The sequence below is a fragment of the Podarcis filfolensis genome, assembly GCF_964270895.1.
Source record: "Podarcis filfolensis genome assembly, chromosome: 9".
Lineage (NCBI taxonomy): Eukaryota > Metazoa > Chordata > Lepidosauria > Squamata > Lacertidae > Podarcis > Podarcis filfolensis.
This window is the reverse complement of record NC_139610.1, coordinates 33596044-33616717: the sequence shown is the minus strand read 5'-3', so window position 1 is coordinate 33616717 and position 20674 is coordinate 33596044. Positions and strand designations below refer to the sequence as shown.

General features: G+C 41.5%; 1 protein-coding gene across 1 annotated transcript in view; it reads right to left on the bottom strand.

Annotated features, from left to right (window-relative positions):
* LOC310770388 (putative ATP-dependent RNA helicase DDX60) overlaps positions 1 to 20674 on the bottom strand; it is a 51184-nt gene that overhangs the window by 19263 nt on the left and 11247 nt on the right. Inside the window, exons 7-25 of the mRNA XM_083630977.1 lie at positions 19690 to 19875; positions 18055 to 18196; positions 15868 to 16023; positions 15180 to 15288; positions 14793 to 14908; positions 13649 to 13812; positions 13111 to 13363; positions 11880 to 12052; positions 11411 to 11575; positions 10419 to 10568; positions 9020 to 9139; positions 7620 to 7715; positions 6888 to 7003; positions 5426 to 5568; positions 5132 to 5241; positions 4928 to 5032; positions 4663 to 4785; positions 4164 to 4291; positions 1734 to 1886 (exon numbers count right to left, since the gene is read on the bottom strand). Coding sequence (XP_083487103.1) covers positions 1734 to 1886; positions 4164 to 4291; positions 4663 to 4785; positions 4928 to 5032; positions 5132 to 5241; positions 5426 to 5568; positions 6888 to 7003; positions 7620 to 7715; positions 9020 to 9139; positions 10419 to 10568; positions 11411 to 11575; positions 11880 to 12052; positions 13111 to 13363; positions 13649 to 13812; positions 14793 to 14908; positions 15180 to 15288; positions 15868 to 16023; positions 18055 to 18196; positions 19690 to 19875 — 2708 coding nt within the window. The remainder of the gene's footprint in view (positions 1 to 1733; positions 1887 to 4163; positions 4292 to 4662; positions 4786 to 4927; positions 5033 to 5131; positions 5242 to 5425; positions 5569 to 6887; positions 7004 to 7619; positions 7716 to 9019; positions 9140 to 10418; positions 10569 to 11410; positions 11576 to 11879; positions 12053 to 13110; positions 13364 to 13648; positions 13813 to 14792; positions 14909 to 15179; positions 15289 to 15867; positions 16024 to 18054; positions 18197 to 19689; positions 19876 to 20674) is intronic.

The following is a 20674-nucleotide window of genomic DNA, read 5'->3' as shown; positions in this document are numbered from 1 at the left end:
GGAGAGGTGAGGCAGCATTGATATTGGGATTGACTCTACTGGTGCCAGATTCTATTGGTGCTTCAGCAAAGCCCTGATTTCACTCCCGCCTGACCCCTCACCATCCTGGTAAGTGGCGATGACTCAACAACCATCTCAGTGTGATATTCTTCTTAGAGGAATGGCATTTACTCTCTGCTCATAGAAGCACATGGGATTCAAGGTCATCATGTGACTGCAGTAGGGCTGGCTGAGGATCCAATGGATCCCAGGCTGCCCAGCCCCTCCCTGTCCTTGGAACATCCTGTTTTGAAGCTTTCTGCTGGCTGCCAGCAGCAGGGATCCTACCAGCTGCACAGGCACCTGCACACTGGGTGGATGGGAGGGGAGATCTGTGATACCAGAGTGGTGCTACTATCACTCTGCAGGTGGCAGCTGGTGGGCGGGATCCCTCTTGCTAATCTAACTCACTTCTTCTCCAGCCTGGGGCAAAGGGGATTGAAATTGCTCTGCCAGACCCTAACACAATGTGTGCAGTACATACAAATGGTTTCAAACACTTGGTCTGCTCCTTTTTCATATATATTTTTCGGTCTTTTTAGATTTTAAAAAATATTTGCTCTTGTTAACTTTTCATGTAGTTAACTTCTAAGGAGCTGCATACTCTTTCAGTCCGATGTTGTGGTTTTTAATGAGTGCTCACACCTTCCTTTGTGGGCGCCCTTTGTGGGACTGAGCGCAGCACCTTGGGCCACGTGGGACCCACCAGCTGGTTGGGCTGGCCCGCCTCCCTGTCTTAGTCCTTGAAGGTTCCCGCCAAACCTCAGTTAACCAATCAGCCCTGCAGGGAGGCGGGGCCAATTGCTTAAATAGGAGGCAGAGCCAGCAGCAACCATGTGGTTGGCTTCAGAGCTTCAGGGAGGGGAAGATTAAATAGGAGGCAGAGCCAGCAGCAACCATGTGGTTGGCTTCAGAGCTTCAGGGAGGGGAAGATTTCCATCCTCGTCATGGGACAGAACAATGAGTATGTTGGGCCCCATCCTCGTCTCTTCCCTCATCCTTTTAGTTTAATTTCCCCTCATCTGCTTAATTTAGCCAGGAGCCGCGCCGCCTTGGGTGGCCTTCTCTCCCCCCCGCCATCCTTCACTGCTTGATCCACATAGGGACTCAGCAGCATCACCCAGTTCCTTTACTGGGGAGGGCACAATGGGCAGGGGGGTGCAGGGCCGCCTTGCGGGGCCTCCACTTTGCTCCCAGTGGGGTTTTTTTTGGCTTTTCGGCCATGGGGGGGGATTGAATGCAGGTAAGGGCAGTTGGTGAAATCATGACATTATTATTTCAACATGAAACATTGAAATCTTATGAAAATATGAAAATATGGGAACAGAAACTCAATTATTAAATGCTTTCTGTATCTTATCTGCCTTTTAAAAAAGAGATATTTGCCCAATGATATGGAAAGGACAAGCTTACCTGTGATCGATCACAGCTGAAAAGCAGAGAGATGCCACCTGCAAATTGGTGGATGTTGCTTGCCACAATTACGAAATTATTATCAAACTTAGTTCAAGGACGCAAGATAATAAAAGGGGTTAATAATCCTTTTGAAAATGGGGGTCTGTCTTAATTTGTTTTATAAAGATAACAATTGTATCTAAAATGAGTATACTTATTTGATGTGATGTATTCAAATACAGCTTTTTATGCGATAAAAGTAAATTTTGGAAAAAGAAAAAAAGGTTTATAGCACTTACTCATTTTGCGCCATTAAATATTTTTCTCTCTTTTTACATTTTTTTGTTAGCCATTCTTCTTTTCCAGAAGCTCGGATGGGCTTTTTACTTTGCTTCTCTTTTAAGAATTCGCAGACATTGTGAGCCAAACGTTCCACTTCTTTAATATTGAATCTTTAAAAAGAGGTGTTCCAACTAGTTATTTGCTGCTAATTAGATCCCTTACCATAAGATTATATACACGACTATTCCAAAATAAGTCCCACCGAGTTGAATGGGGCATTTACCCACATAAGTGGGAATAGGATTGGAGTCTTATATTGTATTTTCTCCCAAAAAGCCTCAATAGGCTAGAATATGTTTAGGTAAGCTTTAGTACCTTGTAGCTTCCATAGGTCTACTGTGAATAAGTAATGCCTATGAACTTGCATGCAAATGAATACCTATTAATAATTAGGGCTGTTACTAGATTCAAAAATAAAATCTCACCTTTATCATTTAGTGAATTAACTACAGGTTCTAAATTTTCATGTGCATAAAATCCAGAGGGAGAATGCTGCTTGGGAACTTGCTACTGAATTACTCTTTTCTTTTTTAATTAAAGATTTTCTTGTTTTACAGAAGTATGTGTAATGTCTCTCGTATTTTTTTTTTACAAATCAGTTCCATTTGTTGAGACAGTAGGGGGAAATAAGGGGTGGAGGGGGGAAGATGGGTGGGGGTGGGGGTGAGGGTGAGTGTGGGGTAGGGTGGCGTTGTTTCTATTTTGCTTAATGTATGCAGGGTTTGGTGTCAGCGCTGCTCGTGCAGGTTCTCTGATGTTCATTGGTGTTTCTTTGGTGGTGAGAGAGGCTGGAGTTAGCCTAGAGTATGGTTGTTTGTGATTGGCTATGGTAAACTTTGTTTTCGTGTGTGAGTGGGGTGGGTGGGTGTTTTGGATCAGGTTAGCCATATTGATTCGTATGCTGTTGGTGGATTATTGTCGTCTTGTTGGGCTGTGTATGTGATAAAGGGGAGCCATACCAGGGTAAAAGCGTCTTCTTCTGTTTGTCCCCGTGTCAGTTTCAGTTTATTGGTTAATTTTTCTAGTAGGGCTGTTTCCCATACTATTTGGTACCATTGGTCCATGCTTACTCCTGACAGGTCTCTCCAGTGTCTGGTTATGGTGTTTCTGGCTGCTGAAAGTAAGTGGGTTATGAGTTCTTTGTGGTGTAAATGGGCATTGTTGTCTTGGAGCTTCTGAATTACTCTAATGGGCTGCCGTGGGCTCTTTGACTTGCACACCCTTTTCAACACTGGAGTTGCTGTTGCTTCCCGGGATGAGGCAGGGAGGCCGTGAGGTCAGAGCTGTGTTGGTGCACAAGCTGGCACAGCACTCCTGCAGGTTCCCCCACCTATCCCTGACCTCACTGCCACCCTTATCATTCCAGTAAGTGGCAGCACTACAGCTCTGACGATACTGCCAACAAGATACCACCTACAGTGCTGGCTGCCCCGGGGGAAAGGGTAGAAACTGTGAAGGTAACCAAGCCATTAGCTTACCAGGTTTTGGGGGGAAGAGGCACACTTCTTTGGTTTCTGTCTTTATCCCACCCAACAGGGGCCTACAAGCATTCTGTTTGATCCTCTACTGTTTGTATGGACATGCTGCTCGTCCCCAACTCTGACACTGCTTATGGTGTACAGTGGTACTTCAGGTTAAGTACTTAATTCGTTCTGGAGGTCTGCACTTAACCTGAAACTGTTCTTAACCTGAAGCACCACTTTAGCTAATGGGGCCTCCTGCTGCCGCCGCGCTGCCACAGCACGATTTCTGTTCTCATCCTGAAGCAAAGTTCTTAACCTGAAGCACTATTTCTGGGTTAGCGGAGTCTGTAACCTGAAGCGTATGTAACCTGAAGCGTATGTAACCCGAGGTACCACTGTATACATCTTATTCGTGTGTAGCCTCTGTGTGGAAGGCCCAATCGGTGAATGTGTGACATGTGTTATCCCACTCCACACTCAGTGTAAGACTATTTACATATTTGCATCACCTAGGCAAGGCCAATGTTGAGCTGATTAGTGGACCCAGAGAACCAAAAGTGATAAATGCATTCAGGAGGATTTCCATTCACTGTAGATACGCTCTTTCCTATGCTAACGAATTCAAAATGCAGTGATTGGCAAAGGCAGACAAGGAAAGTGATTATAAATAATCCTCTCAAAAAAAAAAAAACAGTTACAGAACTGCTTCATCTGAAACAGCATTTTAAAGAGACTTTATAATAGTCTGTATCTTAGAGGGAAGAACTTTCATTATGAAGATTAAAATAATTGCTGCCTGACCAATAGTCGTTTTTGTTTATTGTTGTTCCCTGCCCCAATTCCAAATTCGAATTATCCACTTCATTGGTTATGTGTCAATTACCTGTACAAGACAGACATATATACCTCCATTGTCTTACTTACAGGAAAAATAGTGCAGGCAATTTATCCATCCGTTTTAGCTTGTCAACAAAATGAGGAAAGTGTTTTCTCATCGCAGCTTCAGAAGAAAAAGTAGATTGAGGTTTGAGCAGCTGCAGCCCTCTGTTTGCCTAGGGGTTAAAAAGGGTAACAGCAATGAAAAAATTTCCTTTCCATTTCTGGATGATTTTTTTTGGGTAAGCAGCAATGAATAATGGCACAAGAAAGTACAGAACAAGGTTAATAGTGTTTCAATTTGAGTTCTATTATTCTCTGCACCATTTTTTTTTTTGAATAATGATCTTTGCTTAGCTGCAGTTTCCCAATGCTTTCTAAAGTGCAAAACTAAAACTGGGGTGGCGGTCTCCACCATTCCTCCTCTGCCTAGTCCGACTTCCTGACACAGCCAAGTAATAGACTGAAAATATTAGAGAATATCTAAGGCCTTTAGAAAATAAAAAGAAGGATGATGACCAGGTAGAGAGATGGAAATAATAAATACCTCCTTACTGAAACCATGTTTAATCCACATTTCTAGTTCTTCTTTCAGCTGTTTCTCATAAGTTCTTGCATCAGCCTTTGTGATGACCATTTTGTCCTTAAAAAACTGCTCAGGATCCAGTTCCTTGACATCAAAGATCAAGGGGGAAATAGTGACCACAACTGTGTTCTCAAATAAGTAAAATAGTATCTTCTTTTTTTATATAGGTAACAATTGCTCTGTATATTTGAAGATAAACATATATCTGTAAATAGGATGTACTTACATTCGCCCTTGGCCAGTCTGTCCTTGCCTTTACCATAATGTCATACAATATGACAGCTTCTCGGGGAGAAAGAGAAAGGTCCAAGGGAAAGCCGTACCTCTCAATCTGCAATGCCAAATAAATAAGCAAGCGCTGAGTAGCATGTTACAAATTTCAGTGGTTAAGCTGTTTCTCCATAATATCCCCATGTGATCTTAAACTTACATGATCCACAGTTAATGCAGCACAGGGATGATAGTGATGGATAGTGAAGTCATCATTGTTCAGGGAACATACATACTTTTCTAAATCATTGTATCTCTCTTCATATACCACTGGAAGCAGAATAATCTGAAATAAGTGATCTGGTAATATTTAGGTTATAAAGCCCAACACAAGGCGCTTTAAACTTCAGGGTCAACCTGATGTGGATTTTTGAAACTCATTCAAGATTTAAGAAGACAAACAGAAAAAAGTAATCTCTCTACTATTGTAAAAGTTTTGATTTTGGGTACATACCTAACTTAACTTTGTATGATGTTTTCTGTGTTCTGACACTCTGCTTCACTTTAACTCCTTTCTTAACAGAAGTGGAACAGCTAGAATTCCGCGCTATTACAGCTTCAGTATGTTGCCAGTATCTTTTTACTGATTGTAGCCATCTGTTAGGAAGGAGGAGAAGAATTACATTCCCAGTATAAACACAAGTCTTTGGGCTCTATCTATCTCAGTGGCAGCCCACACAGAGCCACAGAGCTGCCTTCCTGACAACAGATGAAGATGATGATTAGGTTGACATGCCAAAATGGCTTCTAAGCAGTTTACAAGTATAAAATCAATCAAATCCATGCACAATTAAAATACACAATAAAATAATTCCACCACGCATCAAAAACATCCATAGTTAAAATATGCAATTAAACAAACCAATTTAAAAGCATAGCAATTAAAAGTTTTTTTTTAAAAAAAGAGTTTCAGTAATTAGATCAGAAAGTTCTAAGTTCAAGGAAATGATTTCCTAAACAGATGTGTTATCAAGAGCAAGCAGAATGCCTCTACTCATGGAGCATCTCATATTTCAGCAGGGAGAGCATTACACAACACCATTGCTGCTAATGAAAAAGTCAGCCATGTCGGTGGATTAGGTGTCCTTTGATGTTCCTCTCCATGATTCTTACATGTGTGTAACTAGCCCATGAGAGTTGATGTAGCATTGCACTTAAGATAGAGAGATGTGTTCATGAAAGAGCTTGATTCAGATCTCACCTTGGCTGCAAGCTTGCAAGCTGTTCCTTGAAAAACACATTTTTTCAGGTTTGGTTTACTATCTGAATAGCACTGTACTACCTCACAGAATGATGGGACGCGTGTGGCACTGTGGGTTAACCCACAGAGCCTGGGATCAGAAGGTTGGTGGTTCAAATCCTTGCGACAGGGTGAGCTCCCGTTGCTCAGTCCCTGCTCCTATCAACCTAGCAGTTTGAAAGCACGTCAAAGTGCAAGTAGATAAATAGGTACCGCTCCAACAGGAAGGTAAACGGCATTTCTGTGCACTACTCTGGTTCACAAGAAGCGGCTTAGTCATGCTGGCCACATGACCCGGAAGCTGTACGCCGACTCCCTCGGCCAATAAAGCGAGATGAGCGCTGCAACCCCAGAGTCAGTCACGACTGGACCTAATGGTCAGGGGTCCCTTTACCTTTACTTACCTCATAGAACTGCTATAAGGTTTACTAAGAAGTGGTTAGAACACTTGAAAACATTCTCTATAAATGCTAAACATTATTACCGTACTTGTGCTTATTTATTGATTTGTCAAAAAAGCAGCAATCCAGAGGTTCCACATTATCCTTGACGTATGGAGACCTGCAAGCTTTCACACGATGATCTGCACAGTAAGCTGCAGTTTTGGACGCAGCCCTAATCTAGTTGATACAACACTTTTAAAGTATGTTTCATTCAGAATTTTCACCCATCTTACTCAGCAAGATGTTTGGGGTTGCTTATGGTTGCAGAGAGAGCCAAAAATGGACATCGAATCATAACCAGAAGATGCTCCCAAACTTCTGCTCCAATTTCACCTCCAAGACAATGGACCTGAAGAAGAAAAAAACAGGCCTAATATATTAATGTTATGTAATGTGGACATGTTTTTATTCTTTTTAGTACAGAATAGTTGTATGGCATGCTTCCAAAATATCACTGCATTCCTCTAAAGCACCACATTCGGGTTTAGGGTGACTGTACATCAAGTTTATCCATCACCACACCTATGTACCCAACACCTGTAACAGTGAATGGCAACTGCCAATTTATACAAAATAATATAAAGGAATACGCTCATCAGTTCATACAATACAGGATAACTCTGTTCCTGATGGCAATTTAGTCCTTTCTGAGACACATCAGAGTGCAGCCCATTTCCTTTCACCCACAGAGCCATAGTCCTATCTGCACAGTAGTACCTCCTCAATTGTAAATCTTCAAAGCTGAATCTTATGCTATTGGTAGAGGTCGGTGATCCTGCTGGTGTAACTGCATTGGCCTGATCTTCTCAGCACCCCCACTGGTCAGCAGCAGTGTTACTGGTGTCTAACTCCTCTCTGCTACACAAGCCATGGGTTCTTGGTCATGCTAGAGCATAGCATGACAGGCCTTTCTGTCAAAGGCTATAGATACTTCATTAATTCTGCCAAAAAGAATGCATACCTACCTCATCAAATATTACGTATCGTATCTTCTTGGCCCATTCTTGACGATGAGGTGACAGAAGAAGGATTTCTAAACACTGAGGGACTGTTACCAGTATCTGAAACAAAACATTGATGGACTTGTAGAAACATCCCAGCTAATAACAGGTTTAAAGCAACATGAACACTTTTGGAAAAGCAACTAAATACCAGTGATATCGATATGACTAGATTTTTTGATGAAAAGAACAGTGTAGAAGCGTAGGTATTTCTAGAAAAAGAACACTCAGTCAATGTTCTTCCAACCTAAATCCTCCGACAGAAGCACATTGCCACGTACATCAGTGTAACAGGGCTTCCAACATTACCTAAGGTCAACAGCCCTATTATCTGGTCAACAATATTGTGCCAATCCTTTATGTAATCCTCAATGAATATAGTGGGACTGGGTGATGAGTAAATGTGGACAGGATTGCACTGCAACCCTATGGCAGTGATGGGCAAGCTGGTACCCTCCAAATGTTGTTGGACTACAATGTCCATCATCCCTGTCCATTGGCCATGCTGTCTGATGGAAACAATGACTTACCATGTATAATTATTTGTCTGTGTAATGAAAATTAATTTTCCTAATTCAGCATTGGATGGCTGAGAGATACTGGTCATGGCAACTGCCTGAGTGCTGAAAGGAAGACCTGCTCCCTGCTGCAGGGCCCATTTCCACCTGGCCTAGGGGGAGGGACCTACACTCACCCTGGACAGTTGAAAGAGGCTCCTGGGACATTGGTGGAACAACTCTTGGGTTGGGGCAATTGGCTAAAATGCTTTAAAATGTTTTAAACAGTTCTAATTTTGCTTCCTCCATTTTTGTTGGATTGGTGTTGATTAAATGTTTAGTTGGGGTTGTTGCTGTTGGTGGTGGTGGTGGTTTTTATTGATTTATTGGTTGGTTTGTTGCTTGTATAGGATATCTTGTTTTTTAATGTTCAGGGTTTTGTTGTGTTTCATATGTTGTAAGCCACCCAGAGTGGCTGGGAAAAGCCAGCCAGATGGGAGGGATATAAATTAATAATAATAATAATATATGACATTCATAATTGTGAGGGTGTTATATAATAACTGCTTTTAAATGTTTATTTTAAATGGCAGTATTTTAACTTTTAACCCAATGCTCCTTTAGAAGGGTAGGATATAAATTTAATAAATAAATACATTTGTAATAAGGAAAACCTTGCCTTTGCAAATACTGATAGAGCATTGCCTTTTTATCCAGTTATAGTTTCCTTCCCATCTACTTTCCTTTTTATTTCTTTCCCCATTCAACTGTTTTACATACACTTCCCAGGAGCTTTAACCTAACTAAAAGCATTAGCTGAATAAGTGCCTTGGCTAGCAAAATCAGTAATAGCCACATATGACTTACCTGGCTATTCAAGGCATCATGACGATATTCTCGAGTGAAAACACCACATAAGGCAACACCAGATGGAAGTGCTTTATCAAATCGATTAAAAATGGTTGCAGACACTTGATTAACGAGAGCCTAAAAGCAGCACATTGGGAAGGCAAGGTAAGATGCGGTTTATCAAAGGAAGGCTTCATAACACACTTCTTTCTGTGAGAACATTCAAAGCATCAGGAGTAGTCTGCTCATTTCTTTGGAAAAGACTAGACCAATCCCATTTTGAGTACAGGCGTACCTTGGATCCTGAACACCCTGGAACTCGGCCGTTTTGGCTCCCAAACGCCGCAAACCTGGAAGTGATTGTTCTAGTTTGCAAACGTTCTTTTGGAACCCGAACGTCCGACTGGGCTTCAGTGGCTTCTGATTGGCTGCAGGAGCTTCCTGCAGCCAACCAGAAGCCACGACTGGGTTTTCGAATGTTTTGGAAGTCGAACGAACTTCTGGAACAGATTTCGTTCGACTGCCAAAGTACGACTGTATCCTCATAAACAGAAGCAGGTTATAAATTATTAGATACAAATAAACAATGCACATTGTTGCTGTTAATTAAAATAGTATCCTGCCCTTCCTCCCAAAGGAGCCTAGGGCAGCAAACAACTGTTATATACAGAAAAAAAATACAGCCAAATCTTTAAACTATTAACTGCAATTTAACTTAAAGATGAGCGCAATCCTTTACTTGCTACACTTTCACCAGCTGAGTAGCATTAGGAAGAAGTGGAGGGAGGCTCCTGTCAAAAATACACAGGGATAAATTCCTGTACGCATTGCGAAAGGGCTCCAGAGCCTAAGTTGTTCCACTGGTAGAATTGTACCCACATAAAGGCATAGAGTTTTGGGTAAAAGATGGGCATCATGGGGAAGAGAACAGCCTCCCTGATTCTTAATCACCCTCATTGTTTAGACACAGCTACAAACATGTTGGAAACCTATACAGGATCGTGACCTGGCATGGGTAATCTGCGTCCCATTTATTCAAAAATTAAGATGACTTCTCCCAATTCCTGCCACATTTTTATGCACCCCTTGGGATGGATTGGATACAACCATGGTGCATTTCTCTTCTCTTTGAAATGTGACCATAGGTTAAGCCTGTAACTCTTAGTTGCATGGATCAGCTTACAGCATGTATGCTAGGGCTTTTAAAGCTACAGCTTCCTGTTCATTGTAGGGGTGCCGGGGTTCTATATAAGGAAAATGAAGGAAAGCGAGGAAGCAGAGTTTTCAACCTGCATTTGGTGTTTTTGATCCTTATATTTGATCCCTCTATGACCAGAACCCAAACAATGACATGTTTTATTGCAGATTGTGTGTATGACACATACTTTTTGTGAAGAAGTTCAAAGCTATTACCTACCTTTGTAGGAGCAACATACACAACCACACTTTCATCACTGTCTCTCAAGATTTTCTCCATGCAATAGTAAGAGGCATATGTTTTTCCTGATGATGTCGGAGCAACAATTACTGCAGATTCATTATTATCGACAATGTCAAGAAGTTCTCTCTATAAATAAACAGTGGTGTGAATGCTTGTCAATGATTATCTTGTTCATATAATTGACTTCCATGAATATTTAGCAGCTTCACTTTAATATATAAACGTGTCTGGATAAAGACATAAACATATGCCAAAGCTGCACAGATAAATGTCCATAACGCAAAATATCTGTTGCTGTGCCTGCACAATATCACGCCAGAAACAAAGGCATAGGTGAGGGATGGGAAATTTGTGGACCTCGATTTCTTCTTGAACTACACTACACTGGAATTGATGGTAGTTGTAGTCCAACAACCTCCGGAAGACGACATGTACAGATGTCTCAGCCCCATATACCTGAAGGAGAATCTCCACTCCCAAAGTTCATCCCTGAGATCCAGCTCTGAGGGCCTTCTGGCGGTTCCTTCAATGTGAGGTTATAGGGAACGAGGCAGAGGGCCTTCTCAGTAGTGGCACCCGTCCTGTGGAACACCCTCCCATCAATGTCCAGTAAATAAACAATGGTTTGACTTTTAGAAAATATATGAAATAGCTAAGTTTTTTAAAAATCTTTGATGTTTTATTGTGTTTTTAATATTTTGTTGGGAGCTGCCCAGAATGGCTGGAGAAACCCAGTCAGATAGGTGGCATTTAAATAACAAAATGGCGATGTTGTTGTTGATGTTTTCTTACACCAGCAAACTTTATGGTATGTTTTCCCCAGTAGGTCAAATAACAACTTGGGGGAGGGGTGGATGGATGGATGAACATATTCCTCTGCCACACCAGCTGCCAAAAAGGCAACACCTTACGTATACTTTCTCTACAAAAATAGGAAAATTAACTTCACAGCATATTGTTAATAATACCTGCCATGAATCTGGAATGAAGTGTTGCACTCTGGGATCAGGATCTTTTCTTTCGTCTCGCATAAGATAGTGGCCCATGTACTGTAGCTGAAACCGAGAGGACCCCATGCCAACAGCATATTTTGCATGCTTTTGCTTAAGTTCCTTTCTCTCTTGTTCAGATACCTACAAGCATTTAGATATTTCAGTTTGGCAGCATGTTTTAAAATGACTGGGCTTTTCCCCCAAGAGCAAATAGTATGAATCAAGTAGAAATAGTGTATCTAATTAAATATATCTTAGCATAAAGTGAGCTAACGCACAGTTCACTTCTGATAAGGTCACTATAACAGCAGTGGCTCAAACAAGTATTTATACAGTTCCAGAAAAAGCTGCAGCCTATACTTTACAAATAGGGCAACTTGCTCAAGAAAATCTAAGTCAAGTACCTTTGCGTTTGCATGCAAGTGTTCCATAATTACACAGTTACCTTGATATATTTTAAAGAAGTTGCCAAGTTGTCAAATCCAAAGTACCAGAGGCATTTTGCAATCTGGTGGAAATCTGTCTCCTTCAATAAATCCTTATGGTCATAATTTTCAATCAGTGAGTGGATTCTTCTCATCACTTCAGCTGCTATATTAAATTTTTTCTCAGTTTCACCTTGAGAAGTAAAAAAGCAAACTCACTAAAATTCACCAGACATGGTGATCAAATCCATTCATTAGTTATAATTTGTAAGGCAATTCATCTGAGTAATCAGGTGATAAATGGCACGTTTCCCCCAAGTTTTTCTCAAAAGTAATCATTTTGGAAGAACCCCATGTTCATGGAACCCATGTCATGTGGGAAACCTATCAGATGTAGAAGGAACCTGGAAACCGGGGGTTTGATCTTGTCTATAGTTCTCCAGTAGTGAGAGGAGCCATGTGTTACTGTTTTTCTTCACACGCTAGCCTGAAACCTTGCACAAAAGCAAGGTCCCTTGTAAACTCTATTCTAAATTAAGTGCTGCAGTCAGGCCTCCTTTCAAATCTGCCCCACCTCATCCATATTATTATGATGATTATTAAAATTTGTATACCGCCCTTTATCCATAGATCTCTATGTTTAATACCTATTTGGGCTTCTGCGACATCACAGCAGCCAGTTTAGGGTAGACCTTGTAGAAATCACTGGCCTGTATCTGCATTTGCCTGATCTCATGAGCACCAAGCTGCGTACAGGACAGAGGTACAGATGCAACCCTACCTCAGTCTCTCAGAATGTGCTTTCTCTTCCCTGACTAAATATTTTATGGGGAAAGTCTGCACAGGGATTTCTGCACCTGCTCATCTGACCTGGAGTAGAATTGTGCGGTAGAATTGAGTTCTACTTGCAGTCCTATGAAAATCTTCTCTGAGCAATATGGGGAAGGTAAAATAATAATTAAAAAAAATTAACGTTTAATGGGAAATTGATTCCTTGGGTTTGGAAGTAGTGGTTATACACAGAGCAACCAAAATGAACTTTCCATGCACAAAGGGAAGGGAAATCCACCTAATATGGGAAATCTGAGCTTTCAGATATCTCATGATCTAAATATATCAGGCCTTGAGAAAGGCCTCAGAATTATATTGACACAAGGAGAAAAGAGGTTATCATTCTCTCTCACACACATATCTTTCTATATGTCTGACCAGTGTTGCCAAAAGCAATAGCCACTTCATGCACCCTCATACCTGCTGCTTTGCAATGTTCTGTCCACAAACCAAAGCAAACATTCAGTGCTGCCATTTCAGCACTACATTTCACAGATGCACTTTGACATTTTCCCAGAAAGACTTCTAGATTCTTAATTCCAGAGGCCATATTTTCTTTAATGTTGTTTTCAATAGTCACTGAAAGGGCACTCCAGCGACGCTCTTCTTTTCTCTCTTCTTCTGCTCTTTTCCTTTTCTGGTTCTCCTCAATAATAATTTCTGCTTTTGTCTTCTGTGGACAAAAGGAGTTAACGGCAAATCAATAACTCTCATTACATTTCAGCTCTTGGTAGGATCCCAGTTCCATAATGTGTTTATGCATGCATGTAATTCTCCTCCCACCACCCACCCCCAAGAAATGCAACAGAGTGGAGGGAAGTAGGCTGTATGCAGAGACCCTCCAAACCCTTGGATCCAGCAGATGTTAAAATATAAGCCAGGCTAGCTTCCTGTTGAGGTGATTATGTGGGTGATGAGGCATAAAGAAAAACAAAGAAAAGAGAGCTCTGGCTCTTACTTGGACTTTCTTGCTTTTTGTAGCATAAGAAGAAGCCTTCTTTGGAGAATCTGGCTGAGGAGCAATTTTCTTCGAAATTGTGCCTTCTAGGGATTCCCCATAAAATCGTTGAAAGGTTTGCAGTTTTTGATTCTGTCGTAAGGCCCATGGGTCTTTCTTTTCTCCTTCAAGACACACAAATGCATCACAGTGCCCTTTAACATCACCATCTTCCCTAAATGGCACTTCAGTGATCAGAAACCAGACTTCAAGGAGATGCCCACCTCCTTTGTGACTCTAAGCCACTGTCTCCTTACTCCAATTACTCTTTAATTCATTGTCTATGTTTTCCTGTCTAGCTGCTTTTCCTAATAGATGGGTCAGGGCAGCTACACACATTTTCCCAATTCTACTCCCTGAAGGCAAGAAAGGAGTAGCACCCACTACTGCAATGCCATTTTCAGTTTGGCACAGAAAAGCAGGAATGTCTCTGCTCACAACTAGAACTAGATTCTGCATGGCTAGAGTCAATTCTACTGGGCACTGGAATACATGGGATGTAGCATCATCTGGAACACATCACCAGTGAGGAACCCATCTTTAGTTACCAGAAATTTGTTGGCTGGTAAAAAAAAGTGATAAATAGGCCAGACTGCAGAATCCACAGCAACAACATAACCACAGTGATTACATAGGATCGTGATGGTTGGGCACACGGAAGGTTCTCTCCTTCAGAAACATGGAATTTTAACTTTGGAACTATATACTTAACTCTATAAGGCAAAACTTTAACATTAAAGAGTAGACACCCAGATGATTTTTCCTATGCACATTCATGTCTATTTTCTTAAGAGTAGCCATTTCTTGGACAACTTAAGTGTGAGTACAGTGGAACCTCGGATGTTGAACTTAATGCATTCCGGAAGCCCGTCCAGCTTCCGAAACATTCAAAAACCGAGGCAGTCAGGAAGCCCCATTGAGAAAAAAGAGAAACGTGCCTCAGAAGTGTTCAGCTTCCGAGGCACGTTAAAAAATGGAGGCATTTACTTCTGGTTTGTCAGAGTTCAGGAGCTGAAATGTTCAGCTTCCGAGACGTTTGGCTTCCGAGGTTCCACTGTACTGTAGTTGTCCGGGGACTTGGTTGCAGCAGTTTTCTTGTATTTACCCCAAAATCCTTCACTTGTCCTGTCATAATCATCACTGAGTGGCTTTCCGGAATGCCAGTGCAGGAGTTCATCGAATTCTTTTTGTTTTTTAAGTGAGGTAACAACAGGATCATCACTAAGAAATAAAAATATTGCATATGTGGCATTATTTAGTAATGATTAAATAATAAAAAACATTCATTGTGTAGATATTCTATCAAAGCCAGATCCCTATGTATTTCAGGGTTAGGGAGCCTTCGGCATGGAAAACCAAATGTGGCCCTCCAGAACTTCCTATTTGGCCCTTTGGCCCTCCCTTTTACCAGGCCAAATTCCTTGGTATATGAGCATTGTTAAATAAATATATGTCCATTCTTGAATATCCAAGAAACTAAAGAGATACATACGTTTTTAAAAATGGCAGTTCAGTTAAAATACTCCCAGCAAATCCATCCACTATGGTATTCATCACTGGTATAAGTCCAGGTTTAGGAAACATCCTCTTCGATTCCTTGTCTTTACCAAAAATAAAATCATTGTTGTTGAGAAGATTACTACAGCAAGAAGTGAAAAGTATGAATTCAAGTAATACTGTGTGTATATGTGTATGTGTGTGTATGTACGTAATAGTGTGTGTGTGTGTGTGTGTGTGTGTGTGTGTGTGGAAAAGTGCTGGAAACATTTTAGTGTAATATAAACATGCACTGCTGTAGGAAGGTAAAAAAAATATATAAAATTGCAAGAAATACAATCATAAATGCAAACTGTGACTGGTCCCTAGTATGTGGGTAAAAAAGAAAAAGAATACACTACTCACTGCATTATTATGGGAAATCATATTTATCAATGTTTACAATAATTATTGCATGCCAAAATTATAATGACTGCATTGTTATATGACGCTTTACTTATCATATTATTATCAACATCCCACAGTATGTAATATATAGAATTAGAATTATATTATGTGGTAATCCTAAGAGTTGGAAGAGCCCAAACCCTGCTGATTTAGGAAACCTGAGGTTACAGCATCCTTTGATAGGTGGCCATTCGGAGTCTGCTTTAAAAACTAAACGAATCCCAGAAGGTTGTTACCTTTTCCAGATAAACATTTTTCCTCAATAAATGTTGTAGAAGTTCTTCGTAGAGGAAAAGGTGCTCCAAAATCACATGTTCCAGAGAGTTCTGTGATATGTTTCCACAAAAGTTCATAGTCCCTATTCATTTTTGCTCCTGTATCCAAATCAAACCCTAATTTAAAAATGGTAAGAAAATTAGCAGTTCAAAGAAATGTGTATTTGGAAATAGAACTTTTATTTCAAAATTACTACTGAAATCTCTAAAGACGTGATCCTCTTTTCTTCCACACACTACCCTTAAGATATTTTTTTTAAAGACTCAAAAGCTTTCTTTGTCCCAATCCCCACCCACTATTTGTGTCTTGCCCAACACGGAGAAGAATTTTGAAAATTTGTGTCTCATCTTCTGATTGCTTTCTCAGACAGGCTCTATGGCTTAGGCTACTGAAAGCCAATGGAAGAAATCCCTGTCTACTATATACTCTACAGTCCCTAAGATGCCACCCACCCACCAAAACAGGAGGACAGAGCAACAACACTTCAGCAACTTATTATTTAACATTTTTATTGCATTTATATCCTGATTTCTTCCTAAGATCTTAAGGCAGTTTGCATGACATCTCCATTTTTATACGTTGAAAAATTGTGAATGACCCAAGGTCATCCACTAAGAAACAATAGGAAGTCATTTGCTGGTCCAACTCAGGAGAAAAATGCACTTGATTGGCCCCGGTTGGGGCATAGGCGTGCACAGCATATTTCATTAGGGTGTGCACCCAAGAATTTGATTTTATTTCAAGGAAAGAAAAAGGAAGAGGAATGACAATACCAACAAATAAGGACAAGGAAGAGGAAACGAGGCAAAAACAACCACAAGAGTGAAGACACCAAAAAAGGAGATTTTTTTCTTGCAGAGGAAAACACTCATGTCAAGTTGACTAAAGGCAAGGCAGATCAATGGAACCAAGGGCAGGATGGCTCCTCTTCTCCATACTAGCGTGCCACAAAGCATCCCCTCTCCCCAATAGGTCTCTCTCCAAAAAAAGTGACAACCAGAGTTCAGAGGGAGGCAGGGCCATGAGACAGAAACAGACACAGGCAGAAGAAAAAGGATGGAATAGAGGTACAACTTCTGCTGCTGCTGGAGTCAATCACCCACCACTGCCTCTAGAGACAAATGCAGGCCAAAGATGCAGATTCATTCCAGCCTTTCTAATCTCCCTGCATCTCTTTCTGTCTACTTCCCTTGATCCCTGATTTTTAAAAACATTCTGGTGTGCCTGGGCATACCCCCTGCACATGCCTACAGTTAAGGGTTTAGACGTAACACTAAACTGTGGTTAATAAAACATGGAAATGAAAGCTTCTGATCTCCTCCTTGTGGTTGCACCAGAGCATGACCCCAAGGCTTGCTGCCCTGTATTCCCATCACTTTTCATGCTATCTAAACTGGTCCAATATGAAAATTCTGTGATTTAGTGTTCCCCAAAGAAGAGATCTTATCAAAGTACCGTATTCTTCGCCCTATAGGACGCACTTTTTCCCCTCCAAAAATGAAGGGGAAATGTGGGTGCATCCTATGGGGCGAATACAGGCTTTCGCTGAAGCCTGGGGAGCGAGAGGCTCTCGCTCTCCAGGCTTCAGGAAGCTCTGCGCGACTCTCCGGAGCCCAGCGCCAAGCCGCGCCGGCCTCCGGAGGGTCGCACAGACCTGCCTGCCCTTCCGGGCTCCGCGCAGCTCTACATTCCGAAGCCTCGGGCGCACTGAAGAGCACGACCAGGCTTCGCACAGCTGTCCGCAAGCCTGGGGAGACCGGCGAGGCTCCCTAGGCTTGTGGATAGCAGGCTGTTCTGGGGACTGGGGTCGGGGGAAGCTCGGGCTTCCCCCGCGTCAGCCCCGTGCCTGGGGGGGAAATAATTTTTTTTCTTTATTTCCCCCCCAAAAAAAAACTAGGTGCGTCCTATGGGGTGAAAAATACGGTAAATATTTGTTCTCTTCAATTGCCTACACAACTGTCAATCTCCCATGACACTGTACTCATTGGGAAACATAAAAAATGAAAACCCTGCCTCCTGGACAAAAGAAGAGATGTGTGAGATAAGGCTTCACCTATCTCAATGACAGTCTGCAACTCCATGAAGGCCTTGCTTTCATCATGAAAACTCTGGGCCTAAAAATATAATAACTGGTGTGAATGGAGTACCTGGGCCTTTTTCCAGTCCATAATAAAATGCAATGTTCTTCAACAGGAGATCATCACTTAAATCAGGCAGTGTAGAAAAATCCACGTTCTTCAAGGCCTGAGTTGCAAGGCATTGAAGAACATGAAATTCACAAAGTTTATACTGAAAGGAGAAAAGAAAAAATCTCAGTAAACCGCACAACATAGGGTTCGTTCCATTTATTCAAATGGCGTCAATGCACAATATGGAAAGAAAACATTTTCAATTAATCAGTATTTAACTCTCCAGCCTAACTGTACACTATGAGGGGTAAAACTATTGTTTTAGAGGAGTTCTTTTTCTGAAACACCTAAATTTATTTTTCATGGCTACAGGTGTCTAAATATTATAAAACTGGTCAAAGGCCCCATTCTCCCTTTCCAAGAAAGCTTGTCCATGGACAGGAGGACCGATGGTAATTCAAGTCTTGGTAGCTGGGAACAAGGAGAGTCATGATAGGCAAAGCACCATGCTAAGAGAAACTGTGCATCTACATTTATGCATCTCTCCACAATTACTTGCTCTACAAACTAAATCAAGTGGGAGCTTTCCTCACACCTACTGCAAATAGCAGAGGGCCCAATGTGAATCAAGACCACAGCAGTGACAGCAGTTTCTCATATATTTGCTAACTGCATGGTTGGCATCCATTCCAGCACCCCAGCTGTTATGGCACATGAATACCCAGGATTATTCCCAAACTTAAATGTCTCAGTTCATAAACATAAAGCACTTGCAAATAGCATTCAAATGCCCATAAAAATGAGCAGTGAGTTCATAATTTGGTCCTAAGCTGCATCATTTGAAAATGTCTTTTAAAAACATACCTGATCATCAACAGCCATAAAGGATTGGGGCATTGCATAGCCAGCCAGATCTTGGCTAGATGACAATGATCTGGCAGTAAAAGAGGCCTTCTACATGAAGGTGGGACACGGGTGGCTGTGGGTTAAACCACAGAGCCTAGGACTTGCCGATCAGAAGGTCGGCGGTTCGAATCCCCGTGACGGGGTGAGCTCCCGTTGCTCGGTCCCTGCTCCTGCCAACCTAGCAGTTCGAAAGCACGCCAAACTGCAAGTAGATAAATAGGTACCGCTCCGGCGGGAAGGTAAACGGCGTTTCCGTGTGCTGCTCTGGTTCACCAGAAGTGGCTTTGTCATGCTGGCCACATGACCCAGAAGCTGTCTGCGGACAAACGCCGGCTCCCTCGGCCAATAAAGCGAGATGAGCGTCGCAACCCCAGAGTCGGTCACGACTGGACCTAATGGTCAGGGGTCCCTTTACCTTTACCTTTTACATGAAGGTGGGGAGAGAGAGGCATGAGCAAAGTTGCCAGGTTTCCTCTCCCACGCCATTCAGCCTAAGGGCAGTCTGAGGCCTTCATTTGCCCTCATAGATGATGCCATATACCCAAATTTGATTGGCTACATTTTCTCTCTTTGCCCTTCCAACCATTTGACATACACACTGAAAAACTGACGACAGAAAAGCACTTTCTTAAGAATGTTCCACAAATCCAGCACCTGGCTTTAGTTCTTACCTGGTTAATAAAATAATAAAAGGTGGCCAACGCTTTACTGTAATAATATATTGGAAGTAGTCATTGCAGCGCCTACCTGTTCCATAAATCTCAAAGTTTCCTCATTCCAGCAGGCATTGATGAATCTCACCCGCGATCGTTGAGAAAGGGGCAAATGATGTAGGAATACCACACTGAGGCAATACATCCGTAGAAGGTCTCCAACATCTTCCAGGGTTAACACTGTTTTCTCATCCAAACTCCTCTTCTTCTTCTTCTCATTGTTTTTGAGAAGCAAAAACAAACAGGTTTTTTTAAAAAAAGAAATACACCCTACAAATCAAATTCCTCTGGTTTCCCATTTTTCAGCAATCAGTTTGTAAATATAAACCTGTCAAATTACATCAAGAATCTCCCAATTTTAATTTACCGTAAGTCTGTTTGGGGTGCTTGTACCTGGCAGCAACAAACATCAAGCCAGAGCCTTAAAACCCTGTCAAATGGGCAACTTTATTTATAGTATTGTTAATCCAAACTTTACCATGTTTTAATTGTTATGGTGCTGATATTCTGCATAAGAATTATTGTCACAATAATTCTATCATGTATCTTAAATCAAATTATATGATGATACCCATAAACAATCAGGGTAACGATGTAATATTTCAAATGTCGTGGGGGTCATCAAAAGCCACTGAAAAAACTCTTGGGTGGTGACAGCAGCTCCACGCAGGTTCAGCAACCGCTGAATGTGGATAAACCCAATTGCACAGAGTATTCTCATGCTAGCACCATGTACTCCTTGTAACGGTTGGTAATGGCACTGGAGCTCAAAGGCTGAATGTGGAAAAGTCATAATTGAGGTACTGCCAAAAGTAGGAAAGAGGACCAAAACAACAACAACAACTCAAGTGCATACAGGAATATTAATTGCAAAAATGTACTACTGTTCAAATGAAAGTATTTTTTTTAAATAATTTCTTTAAGCATAGCCAATGTTAGCCTGTTGCAGCAAAAACAATAGAAACATCACCAATTTAATGATGGCATAAAGCTTTTGTGAACATAGTCCATTAAATACA